At 43.2% G+C, this 13,840-nt stretch overlaps 1 protein-coding gene across 1 annotated transcript in view; it reads right to left on the bottom strand.

Annotated features, from left to right (window-relative positions):
* The window catches only part of RAB40C (RAB40C, member RAS oncogene family), a 41,286-nt gene extending 29,591 nt beyond the window's left edge, over positions 1 to 11,695 (bottom strand). Inside the window, exons 1-2 of the mRNA XM_087973250.1 lie at positions 11,557 to 11,695; positions 7,992 to 8,355 (exon numbers count right to left, since the gene is read on the bottom strand). Coding sequence (XP_087829376.1) covers positions 7,992 to 8,145 — 154 coding nt within the window. The 5' untranslated portion in view covers positions 8,146 to 8,355; positions 11,557 to 11,695. The remainder of the gene's footprint in view (positions 1 to 7,991; positions 8,356 to 11,556) is intronic.
* Between the last annotated feature and the right edge of the window lie 2,145 nt (positions 11,696 to 13,840).

Genomic DNA, 13,840 nt, shown 5'->3' with positions numbered 1-13,840 from the left:
TGGGAATATTAACCCACTAATGTCCCTAAAAGATTTGCAATTACTGTTTGTTTTATCAATATGGGATGTGGTTTTAAAAAAAATAAAAAGAGGAACTTTAAAACAAAAGCTTGGATTATCAGTAAAGCCCTCTCTTTCCCAACACTGATTTTTTTTTTTTACATAGATAAAATCTAAACTTTCTTTAAAGGCAACTGGGCAGGCCTTGCATGAATTAAACCCTTAAATAAAATCTGGGTCTGGCTCTTTGAAGGACTGTATTCTTTTGTATTCATCTGCCAAATCTTCTTCCTCATCCAAAGTCTCTGTTTTAATCTTAAATTAAGCACATGGGGCTATAAGAATGGGAAAACTCTCCGTTGTGATATAGGACTTCCTTCTCAGAGAAACTTGCATAATACAAGTTTTGATGCTTCCTTGGCATTGGCAAAAGACCTTTCTTTTTTATTTACTATGGCATTCCAGCCTATTGCATGATTTCACTGGATTTTGCTGTGGCTTCTAAAATTTTATTTCTTTTTTAAAATATATGCTGCTTTGATCAAGTACTCGAAGCACCATAACATAAATATCACCTGTGAGGTTGCTAATATCAAACCTCAGGACAAGAACAGGTTACATAACATTTTGAAAATTCCTATGTAATCTAATCTTGGAGGTCATGTAGGCTAAATATGCTGGAGGTCTCAGGAAATAACGTTTCAGAGGAAGTACAATATTGAACAACACAATAATAAAATGTAACCAAACCAAAGCTAATTTAACTGCCCTATTATAAAATGTATCTTTATAACTTGATACAGTAATTCTCATTTAGTGATTGTTCAAGGTTACAAAGGCACTGAAAAAAAGAACTTATGACCGTTTTTCCCACTTACAATCACTGCAGCATCCCTATGGTCACGTGATTGAAATTCAGGCACTTGGCAACTGGCATGTACTTATGACGGTTCCCGTGTCCCAAGGGTCATGTAATCCCCTTTTGCAACCTTTTTAAAATTATCATTATTATTTTTATAAATTTTCATTCATAAACATGCTCCACTGGACGAGGTTATAATTAGGAAAATTGGGGACCGACAAATCAAGACAAAAAAAGCTACAAAACAGACAGAAGATATTAGAAACACCAATCAAGCAGAACACAGCAAACTCCAAGACCAATAAACACAGATCAAGACTCCCAACCAATCAGGATGAAGAAAAAACCATTCTGACTTAGAGCAGTAGGCTAGCACCAAATTTAAAACAGAAACGGCTGTGAAAGTCTGACTCAGATCCTCTTAGAGAAGAAATGTTTCTTCATTATGATGCATGCTTGCGGTGTCTTTCCAAAATCATGATGGATTTTTATAGTTAGTCCTTCCATTTATGACCACAATTGGGCTTGCCATTTTTGTTGTAAATTGTGACGGCCGTAAAAAAGATGTGGCTGTGCCTGATTTTACAGCCCTTTCCCCCCCCCCCCAAATGGTCGTTGAACGCGAGACTTTCAAGAAGAGACTGGACTGCCGTTTGTTAGAAATGGTGTAGGGTCTCCTGCTTGGGCGAAGGGTTGGACTAGATGACCTACAAGTTCCCTTCCAACTCTGTTAATCTGTCATCTGTACGAACGGGGCAGTTGTGTCTTTTGCTAAGTGGTGTTTTTTTGGGGGGGGGTTGGAAACCGGAAAAAAAAAAGCCAGTTTCTTGCCAAATCATAAATCACAGGTCAGATGCTGCGAATGGTAAAAAATGTGAGCCGGTGGCCGAATGCAAAATGCAGTTACGTGATCACAGTGGTGGTGTGGGAAGATGTTGGAACTCTAAATCTGGGTCGAAAGTCCCTTTTCCAGGGTTCATCATGAACCAGTCATATAAATCAAGGACTACCTATACATACTAAAAGTCACCTTTAAAATCCTTCATGGCTTGGGACCGGGTTATCTGAAGGACTGTCCCTTGCTGGTCACATCTACCCAACCTATCGGAATGGGAAGACAGGGAATATTGTGGGTCCCATCCCCGAGGGAGATACACCTGGTGGGACCCAGAAGAAGGGCCTTTTCCGTGGTGGCTCCCTTTCTCTGGAACCCCAGAGATTAGAATGGCCCTCAACCTAACCCTCTTTTGAAAGGCGCTGCAGACCTGGTTCTGCCAGCGGGCCTGGGGAACCCAGAGTAGGATGGAGCTGGGGGGGTGGTGTGATTTTTATTTTTTTATTTTTTTTCCAGATTCGGTTCTATTGTACTTTAATTTGATTCTTTTTGTTAGTCATCATGGGCGACTAGGCGGCAATATTAATTAATCAATCAATTAAAGCATTTAACTCCTATATAAACAGTTACAATTCCACTGGGATTTTCCCCAGTCCTTCCTCATTTTATTTCCACTGGAAAAATATGAACCCCTCCCGTCCCCATCAGGGAAGAAAAAGTGTGTGTGTGTGTGTGTGTGTGTGTGTGTGTGTGTCCTGCCTCAGGTTTGCTCATATGCCATCACACCTCACAGAAAGCTCATATATTTGTTTATGCAGCAATTCCTTAGAATCACAGCTTTTATCTCCTGGCAATCATCTTAATAACCTGCGGCCTCTGAAGCTGTTATTTGCAATTACAAAGTGCAACGTATCTGTAAACACTTAGGTAAGGTCCATCGATAGGCCTGATCATAAAATTCCCCCTTTTGGCCGATGTTTAATGCATGTTTTTTTCCCTCATATTTGCAGAGCTCTCTGTATAGACTGCATTCCCACCTCAATTCGTCTTAGGAAAACGCGTGAGAAAAAACCAAAGAATCTGCGAGGAGCTTCTCTCTAGTAGAAATTGACTCACGTCTCTTCTGAAAATTGAACTGCGCACAGCCAGAACCGGGGCTACAAGTGACAGGAATCACACAATCGCACACACAGGCCATGCTTTTCGCAGTTTCGATGTGGAAGAATTTTATTTCGGGGGCAGGCTTTCTAGTCTGAATGCATCCACGTTTTTTTTTATGCGGCTCTGAAAAGACTGGGGGAGGAAGAGGAGGGCATGAGAAGGTCCAGGAAGGATGTCTCAAAACCAGGCTCGGTTCCTTATGATTTGGGGGACCCATGTAGGTGCAGTTTTATGGGGAACAACGCAAGGCACCCGAGCAGCCATTTTTCCGCCAGCCACAGCAGCTCTCGCCGCGAAGAATTCACGTGAAGGAAAATATGTGGAAATCTGCACATGAGGGAAGCACGGCCTATTATGATCCAGCTGTGAGCAAGCCTCCCCCATTCCCCCCAACCAAATCCCTTTGTGTGGTCATTTCTGTTTGGCGTGCAACAATCCAGAGACTGGGGCAAGGCGTTCACATGACTCATGCCTTCAGAATGCACACCAAACAGAGTGTTAATCCAGCAGAAATCAACTGGTTATGATTTATTGCAGTGGCCTCTATTTAAAGGAGACAGTTGGAATACATGATACATTTGGCCTGCCCTTTAACTGGGAGGGGACTAGATTCCAATGAAGGCTTCCTGCAAAAACCCATAGACAGGTAGGCCTCGACTTACGACCGCAAACGAGCCCAAAATTCCTGTTGCTAAGCGAGACATTTGCTAAGTGAGCTTTGCCCCATTTTACGACCTTTCTTTGCCGCCGTTAAGTGAATCGCCACCATTGTTAAGTTAGTAACACGGTTTGTTCAGTGGATCTGGCTTCCCTAACTGACTTCGCTTGTCGGAAGGTCGCAGAAGGGGGTCACGTGAGGCCGGAACGTTGCAGCCGTCATAAATATGAGTTCAGTTGCCAAGCCTCTGGATTTGGATCACGTGACCACGGAGATGCTGCAGTGGTCATAATTGTGAAAAATAGCAATAGCATTTAGACTTAGATATTGCTTCACAGCCCTCTCCAAGATTACCCTTTAGCAATAAAGTGGAAGAAAATTATACTTGCAAGATTGAGACAGGTAAACAAACTCTATTTTATTGTAAATCTATATTAACAAAGTCTTGCAAGTTTGAAAGCGCAATAGCAACAGCGCTTAGACTTATATGCCACTTCACAGTATTTTACAGCCCTCTCTAAACGGTTTGCAGAGTCAGCCTGTCGCCCCCAACAATCTGGGTCCTCATTTTAACGACCTCGGAAGGACAGAAGGCTGAGTCAACCTAGAGCCTGGTAAGACTCGAACTGCCGAACTGCTGGCAGCTGGCATAAGTCCCTTTTTTCAATGCTGTTATAACTTTGAGCAGCCACTAAATGAACTGTTATAAGTCAAGGACTACCTGTATTTTGAGGATGGGCTAGCTGTTTGGAAATGACTACTGATAAACCTTCCAACCTGTGAATATTTCATCCAGATAAGCTACCATGGATCAAGCAATTTAACTTCAACTGTTATTTTTCAGTCCGCTGTGAAATACAATCGTTAATGGACAAGTTCTAGAACTAAGTGATGCAAGGCGAGAATTGCAAGCGTTCTTCCTGATCCTTGCAACAGAGAAATGGCTTGAAGCCAAAGGAAGAGAGGGGGGAGAAACGCTGCAATGTGAATCCTAAGTAGAGAAGAAAGATCACACAAAGCTAACTCAGGAACTGTTTTAATATGCTAGGTCAGTTCCTCATTATATCCCATGGCCAGATCAATAGAAAATCTAAGATCGGTTCTAGGCAAAGCATAATCTTCCCATTTCCTAAGAGCTTCTGTCTTCCCTGGTGGACTTCTCTGGACTAATCCTGAAATGCTTTTGACTTCAGCTCTAACCGCTAAACTCACGCAGAAAAAATATCAAAGATCATTATCGGGATTTATTCTTTACTTTCCTTGCAAGTGAATTTCCTGAACACGCCTGAAAAAAGCTCTTAAGATATATTTTTTACTGTACTTTTTTTTTTTAACTTTTTTTATAACCCATCAAGACAAGGTTTGTTTCATTCTTAAGAATTGAGAAAAAGATGAGATTTCTACCGTTCTTGCACCACGGCCATATAACAGACATGGCATTTCAACATGGATTCCTGTGAAAACTAAGATTTGTCTGCCTTTCAAAAAAAAAAAAAAAGAATGGCGTCAAGACATAGATTGTTCCCAGCTCATACCTCTGAAACAAACTTTGGGATTATCCTGGGATTATAGCAATTTCATACTGGAAGAGAGCTGTCTTTTAAGAGGACAATGATAGCATGCTGGAGCATCTGTTTACAAAGGGAACTACAATGTGTTAACTATAGTGGTTTCCAGGTTTCGGGGAAAAAAGAAGACCCTCAGCATAAGGCTTCAATTTTGTGGTCCGGTGACAGTTTTACAGCTTGTTAAACTCAGGACAGAAGAAAATTGAACATTTCACTTCCGGGTTACTTGTTCAGACTCCATCATCCACGATTACAAATGTTGCAAAACAGGGTTTCCTCAATCTTGGTAATTTTAACATGGCTGGACTTAAATTTCCAGAATTCTGGGAGTTGGAAGTCCACCCATTTTAACGTTTGTGATGGTTGAGAAAGAATGCTGTAAAAGCTTAACTTTAAGGCTTAACTCTCATCACAAGCGACTGTACCCAAACCAGGCCATTTAATTTCCCATAGGGATTAACAACCTGCCCTTAGAAACTCCGATGCAGATAGAAGGAAAAAACTTTATTCTCAATTAAACCACGCAGAGGCATATAGCTTCACCAAACCTAAGGGCAAAATACATCCAATGTGATTGAAGCTACTGATGGATATTCTATGCTAGTGAAATGAGCGGCACCAAGAAAAGCTTGTGCCTTTTAAAACAAAACGTGCTAAGTCAGAAAAGGTGTGATCACGCTCCTCTTGATTATTATTATTATTTTTTGCCACTAAGAGAAACAAATGGACAAGTATGAAAAGTCACGCCGTCTCTGCATTTTCATTTTTATAAGCCAGGCTTTTGTTTTCCTAGAGAATCTAAATTCCATGGAAATTTCTGACTGCCTGAGACTCAGCCAAATCTGGAGCAGGCTAACCAAATATATATATATATATAAAAACGCGATAAAACACTTTTGCATTCAAAACTTATTGAAGCATTCCTTCATCCCAACATGACTCACTTCCTTCATCCCATCAGAGCGCCGAGTCCAAATTGATGTCAAGAATGAGGTGTTTTTGCTGCCTAGCTGGGAGCGAAGAAAAGAAAAGAAAGTTGTTGGTATGCTAAGTGAAGACTAAGAGAATCAGCTCTTGATACAAGTAGTCCTCAACTTACAACCATAATTGTAATAATTGTAATTATAATAATAATAATTGCAGTGGTTGGAGTGCAGTACTGCAGGCTAATTCTGCTGCCTGCTGGATGCCTACAATTTGGCAGATCGAATCCCACCAGGCTCCAGGTTGACTCGGCCTTCCATCCTTCCAGGGTGGATAAAATAAGGACGCAGATTGTTTGGGGCAAGAGGCTGACTCTGTAAACCACTTAGAGTGGGCTGGAAAGCACTGTGAAGTGATGTGTAAGTCTAAGGGCTACTGCTATTGCTTTCCCTTTTCTCCTTCCTTCCTTCCTTCCCTCCCTCCCTTCCTTCATTCCATGGTGCACAGTGGTTAGAGTGCAGTACTGCAGGCTACTTCTGCTGACTGCTGGCTGAGTGCAATTTGGCAGTTCGAATCTCACCAGGCTCAACGTTGACTCAGCCTTCCATCCTTCCGAGGTGGGTAAAATGAGGACCCAGATTGCTGGGGGCAAGAGGCTGACTCTCTAAACCGCTTAGAGAGGGCCATAAAAGCACTGTGAAGCAATATGTAAGTCTAAGTGCTCTTGCTCTTCCTTTTCCCCTTCCTCCCTTCCTTCCCTCCCTTTCCTTCCCTCCCTCCATTCATTCCATGGTGCACAGTGATTAGAAGGCAGCAGGCTACTTCTGCTGCCTGCCGGTTGCCTGCAATTTGGCAGTTCAAATCCCACCAGGATCAAGGCTGACTCAGCCTTCTGTCCTTCCGAGGTGGGTAAAATGAGGAGCCAGATTGTTGGGAGCAAAGAGGCTGACTCTGTAAACCGCTTAGAGGGAACTGTAAAGCGGTATATAAGTTTAAGTGCTATTGCTATAACTGAGCCCAAAATTTCAGTGAGACATTTCGTTAAGTGAATTTTGCCCCATTTGATGACCTTTCTTGCCACAGTTGTTAAGTGAATCACTGCAGTTAAATTAGTGACATGGTTGTTAAATGAATCTGGCTTCCCCACTGACTTTGCTTGCCAGAAGGCAATTGCAGAACCCCCAGGATATTGCAACTGTCACAAATACGAGTCAGTTGCCAAAGCATCTGAATTTTGAACACATGACCGTGGGGATGCCACAATGGTCGTAAGTGTAAAACATGGTCCTAAGTCGCTTTTTTCAATGCTGTTCACAAAAGCTGACCACATGGTACCAGGCCACTGCAACCGTCACAAATATGAACTAGCTGCCAAGCATCTGAATTTTGATCACCTGGCCATGGGGATGTTGCAACGGGTGGCCACTTTTCCCCAGTGCCGTTGTAACTTTGAACGGTCACTAAATGAACTGTTGTAAGTCAAGGGCTGTACCTGTACGCCGATAGTCATAAACAAAACGATCTGTTTCTCTCCTATTCTCTTGAGCCTCTCTTAACTTCGCCATCGGTGTAGGCAGAGCGTTCAATCCCAAAGCTGGTGTAAAGAACTGGCGTTTTCCCATCAAGGTTGCTTTCCGGTGGTTGCACAGAATTTTAAACGGCCAGCGCGACGGCAGCTTGCAAAGACACAACGCGACACAGCCCAGCTAGACAGCATTACATTTTAACTACCGTGAAAAGACACAAGGGAAAGTGTGATGCCGAGTCTTGGCTCTTAATTAAAGTCTTCTGGCACAACTGTTAATGATCTCTCCAGCTTTTCATTTAAAAGAAGGGGGGGGGGAAAAGGGTTTATTGGTGCAGAAGGACGCCGGATTTAGCGCGAAGCTCTTTGCACCCCGACTCCGAAACGCGATACAATTGAGCTAACCCAGCCACGATGTGCTTTGCGCAACTTCTGAATCGTACGCGCGACGCGCTTACCGTTGCTGTAGGCATAGGGCGATTCCGAAGCCCCGTCTTGAAGACTCTCAAGGATTTCTCCTTTGCCCACGTCGCTGTCCCCGACCAAGAGGAACTTCAGCAGGTAGTCGTAGCTTTTGACAGGGCTGCCCTGGGTTCCCATTCTCCCTCTCATTAGTGAAGGCCGACGATTCGCATGCTAGACACCCAGCCAGACTGAAAAGATGCCGGGGAAAACGCCAAGCTTGCAGCGGTGGTAATCTTGCGAGAATTCGTGCGATTCCGCTTCCCCCGAATTCTTTCCCCTCAAAAGAATTGTACTTCTCACAAGGGTCTCGTCATTCCTTTGTCGAATGAAGGGCTGCTGTCAAAAGATGTCAGGATTCTGGAGGAGGGGCGGGGGGGGGGGGAGAGAGAAGGGGAAGAAGATGACCTATTTAGTTTAAGAGTTGCAAAACACAAGCAGGCTTTTAAAAAGTCTCTAAGCTACCAAGAAGGGTATTACCGTAACGATAACCAGATCGGTAACTCTTCCAGATCTATATATCAAATAAGGGAGAAGAGCCATTGATTGCCACTTCAGGGACAAGGAAAAAGGGACTTCTGATAAAAAAGGAACTTTGTGATATACATATAGCTAGCCTATTGGGAAGGAAGAGACTGTTCCTAGATCAGTACATCAATCTAGGAGACTGGATCCTTTAAGAGAAGGGTAACCACAATTTATGTAGACACAAAAACACACAAGAGATTTTTAGATTTCTTGTCCCTGCCCTTCCTTTCTCCCATTCACACACCCAACACCTTTTGACAGCCCTGTAAGAGAAATCTCTGTGTGTTTTTGTGTTTCATTTGACTTTCCAGATCAATAAAGTGTAATTACAATTAATACGGTGTCCTGCAATATTGATATTTTACAGTGCCGGTCATTCTCTTTCTCTATCTACTTTTTCTGCAAGGGATATTATTATTTTCTGCCCTTCCTAATCTTTTCCAAGGCTAACTTGGATCAGGATTTTCCCAAACAAATGGATATTCAAGAAGGAACCATATGATAAACTATACTCACTCTCTCTTTCTTTTGTATTTGTAAATGAGAGTGAAATTGTAATCAAAAAAGGAGCAAATTGTTTTTCATTCAGGGTAGGCTTCCTCCAGAATTGTGAGCTAATAAATCATGTCAACCATTGCAATTACAGAAAGAGGGGGTGGCTGAGGATTAATTAACAAGGAACAGAAGGCTGTGAACCCCCATGCGGGAGAAGTCCAGAAAGGGACAAGAATAAAGATGAGGTATGAACACAAAGGTGTAAAACCATAGTGACTGGAAAGAGAATAAGGAGAAGAGTGTGACAGCGAAGGAAGCCAGGATATTAGACATTAGACAAGAATGGAGAAAGGAGAAAAATAAATGTGGCAATGAAGAGAGCCTAAGGGAGTCATACAAGAGATAGTATCTTCAAGTTAGTTAACTATTTATTCACGTTATCCACCTACGGAGAAGAAACGTGTGGCTTCTTCCTTCAATGCCATTAGGGTTGGGGTTGTTTTTTTTTTACAAAAAAGGTCAAGATTAAGAGAACAGAACAGAAATTAAACCTTGTGGTAACAGTGACAGCTGACAAAAGATTCAGTTGTGTACAGCACAAACAGCTCTAAGAAAGACAACCCAGGATGATTTAGGGTCTGTAGAAAGGAAATTCTACCAAGAAAAAAAAAAATCACATTCCTTTGCATTTAAAGAAGTCTGGATGCAAACAAACGTACTGGGAAAGAAAGAAAAAAAAATCAAAACTAGAAGATGAGTTATCTACAGCCCTTCTATTACTTGACATTCTTTGATCATCTGGTGGCATCTTTTTCCAAGACAAGCCAGTTGGAACTGGGGGCTGGATGACAACAAAAGCATTGCCTTTTGACAAATACACAGACTGCAGGTACTGTCAAACCCATCGGTCGGTTCATTTTTATCTCTATCGGGAGCAAACGCGAAAACAAAGCTGCAGGAAGTCCTAGCCAGACCAGCTCCGATACGAGACAATGCTAGATCAAATTCCACCCACCCCCACATGCCCAGGTTGGTTTTGGACTGTTCAAATAGACTCCGTTGAGATGTCTACGGAGATTCTCCATCAACCAGGTTATGCTTGTCCCAAAGGTGCTTTTTTTTTTTTTTCCAAAAGACAACTGGACTTTCTTGTTGTTTTTTTTCCTTCTTGAACTGAAGAAGCTTGTTGGATGAGAAGCAAAACATTTTTGAGGAAAAAAAAACACAAGGAAGTCCAGTTGCCTTTTGGAAAAAAAGCACCTTTGGGACTCCGTTGAGATGCAAACAAACATCGGGCTGGGATGTGCACCTCTGAACAATGCACACACACACACACATACCCACAACAGCTCCCCATCCCATAGTCAATTCTGGCTTCTTTCAGACTCCCCTAAATGTCTCTGATCTCTGTCCTCTGAATCCCTCCTGGATTTCTTTCCTTATACAACTTTTAACTGCACCATAAAAGCAGACCATCTAATGGATGGCTTGGATCTGGGTGGACGGAGGGAACCAGGATGAGGGCAGCAGGACGGGCAAGGCATGAGAGACTCTTCTCCCTTTCAGACACGGACCCTGGAGTGGGTGAATTTTGGCCGTCTCTCCTTCAGATAAGCCTACCTTACAAGGGTGTTGTCAGTGGGATAATATGGGGAGACCTCCCCTCCCCAGACACTGTCCTCAGCTTCCAGAGTAAGGGTGGGATAGAAATAATGATAATGATAATAATGATGATAATAATAATAATAATAGGTAATATATAAGGAGGTGGAGACTTGGGGAGACAGGACAAGCCTAAACAGGGGTATGAGACCGTTCACACTAATAATTAATAACAATAATAAAATGGATAAGGAGGTGGAGATGGGAAGCCTAAACACGGGTATGAGACAGGTCGTAGTAGTAGTAGTAGTAGTAGTAGTAGTAAGTAGTAGTAGTAGTAATGTACTTGGTTGATACCAAGGATGCTGGCAGCAACCTGCATCAACCATTAGCACCAGTCAATGGCATTTGTGATGCATTTTTGAATGTTCAGTTGACTGAGTTTCATGTTTAATGAATAAAGTAAATAATTATTATTATTATTATTGTACATTTTAAGATACTTGGCCGATACCTAGGATGCTGGCAGCAACCCGTATCAACCATCAATGCCAGTCAGTGATATTTGTGATACATTTTGAAATGTTCAGTTGACTTGAGTTTCATGTTTAATGAATAAAAGAAAATAATAATGATGACGATGATGATAATAATAAATGGTAGCATATAATGAGGAGGCGGAGGCTTGGGGAGGCAAGAGGGTCAAGCCTAAACACGGGTAAGAGGCAGTTCCCACGGTCCAGCCCCTTCCAGGGAGGCAAGAGGCTAAATCACGCCCTGCGTGTAAGGTCCGCACGTGTGAAGTCGCCCCGACACGTGTCAAGGGGGGCAGCAGGGTTTGTAAGGAGGGTGGGGGGGTCGCAGGGACCCTCCCCTCCCCCCACCCGGGCTCTGACTTCGGAACGAGCCGCGACGGCCACCCACGGGGAGACTCACCTCTCTCGCTCTCTCTCAGGCCGCTCAGGCCGTCCGTCCCGGGCTCCGCCGCCCCATCAGCGCCGCGTCTCCTCGGGAAACTGCGCTGGGCTGCCAACCACCCAGGCCTCCCGCTCGCCCAGCGACAGCGCCGCCGCCCAGCCACTGGCTCCCCGCCGCGTCAATCCTCCCACCGCCTCTCCCGTTGGCCGCCGTCCTCCCGTTCCGCCCGCCTCGTCCAGGAGACGCGGCCTATCAGGAGGGAGGGGCGGAGAAAAGGCTCTCGGGACGCTTCCTCTCTTCTTGCCCAGACCTTTACATAAAGAAAGGGAGGGAACCACAGGTTCCGGCATGCCTCGCGCCGGCTGCCTTCGTCCGCGGCCACGGTCGAGTGACCGCCGGGGAGGCTGGGAGTAGTAGTAAAGGCACGTGGGCGTGGGACTTGGTAGAGATGCTTGCTCGTTTGTTTGGCATTTAAGGCTAGGTTAATTGCAGAGAAAAAAGGGTTTTAGGATAGGGGACGGTCGGAGATCTGTAAGAGGCAGAAAGAGGTTTGGGGTGCAATAGAATTTAATACCTTAGGGAACCCTAGGAGAAATTATAAACAAGAATGAGAATTAAATGAAAATACCACTTTCCCCTCCACCTCTCAACAAGAGCAACAATAAAGTACACTGAAAGAGGCACAGCGTGAAAAGCTTAACGAGAAGTACATAAATTCTGCTTCGATTGCAAGAAGAGTCTCGACTGATCCTTTAGGCATTCAGGGATCACTTTCCTGCATAAATTGTTATATTTGTAAATTTAGTTATTTATATTATTTAGTTACATTTACAGATTTAGTTTACACAGGTAGGTCTCGATTGGTTCAAATAATAAAACCCAAGTAATGGTCTCAATTATGCGAAATGATCTTTCTACAGAAAACAGGATCATGGGTTCCAGTTCACCAGAAACTGGCAATGAATTTTTTTAAAATTACATTTGTACATGTTTATTAATGAAATACTGTCAGGAAAATACGCTCACTTTATCTCCTGTACCAGATATAACGCATATCGTAAAACACATCTGCTATCTCGTGTATTTTCTAGAGTTCTTTAAAAAGAACTTTTTTTTAAAAAAAAAATTCCTTTTCTCCATTTTGCACAAACAATGATTAGTGTCTAAAAATCCCAATTGTGCATGCAATCAGAATTGTGCCAGTTTTGCACTAATGAGAACATTGTGGCTCACATTAAATGCAACAGGACATCAATTTATAAATCTCACCAAATCGAATTTTGTACTATCCTAAATCAGCACTAATGGTGACCGATCTGCATCAAATAGTGGATGAGCCATCAGGGTCTAAAAGAACTACAGGCAGTCCTTGACTTACGACCATGATTCAGCCCAAAATTCCTGTTGCTAAGTGAGATAGTTGTTAAGTGAAACTTGCCCAGTTTTATTATCTTTCTTGCCATAGTTGCTAAGTGAATCATTGCAGTTTGTCAAGTGAATCTTCCCCATTGACTTGGTGTAAGGATGTAGCCAACTCTGAGACACGTCATTCATTGTCACTCTTGACCCTGGTTTTCCCCCACCCCCTGGGTGTATCGTAATTCATATTCTCCAATGGGACACATCCATAGCCAAGAGTCATCAATCAGGCTCTCCAGTTAGAATTTTGCATGGCAGACACTTCAGTCACCTAGTTACTATCTTTGAAAACATTTATGGAATGCAAGCTGCCCACTGCTCCCTCTCCTCCCTTTCTGTTGGCAACTCTAAAAGGACCATAGAAATATTTTATGACATTTGGCTTGTCAGGAGGTCGAAAAAAGTGAACACCTGACCCCAGGACACGGCAACTGTCATAAATATGAGTCAATGGCCAAGAGTCTGAATTTTGATCATGTGGTCATGGGGATGTTGGGGGAAAATGGTCATAAGTCACTTTTTTTCAGTGCCGTTGTAACTTCATATGGCCACTAGATGAACTGTTGCAAATGAAGGGCTGCCTGTAATCGTTGACTTCCTCATCCCCTAACTCCCTTTCCTTTTCAGATGATTCACACTTAACAAGGCAGTCAACGGGCAAATCCGGGGTTTTGGACAAATTGCAAAAAAGACCCTTGCTTAGGGCTTCCGGTCTCCAGACTTGCATGACTGCCAGCAGTTCGACAGTTCGATCCTGAACGGCTCAAGGTTGACTCAGCCTTCCATCCTTCTGAGGTGAGTAAAATGAGGACCCAGATTGAGGCAAAAGGCTGGCTTTGTAAACCGCTTAGACAGGGCTATAAAAGCACTGTGAAGCAGTATA

The sequence above is a fragment of the Notechis scutatus genome, chromosome 12 (assembly GCF_049901735.1).
Source record: "Notechis scutatus isolate UNSWTSFEM ecotype Mainland chromosome 12, rNotScu1.2, whole genome shotgun sequence".
Taxonomy (NCBI): domain Eukaryota; kingdom Metazoa; phylum Chordata; class Lepidosauria; order Squamata; family Elapidae; genus Notechis; species Notechis scutatus.
Note: the sequence above shows the minus strand (reverse complement) of the source record. Positions and strands in the feature narration are given on the sequence as shown.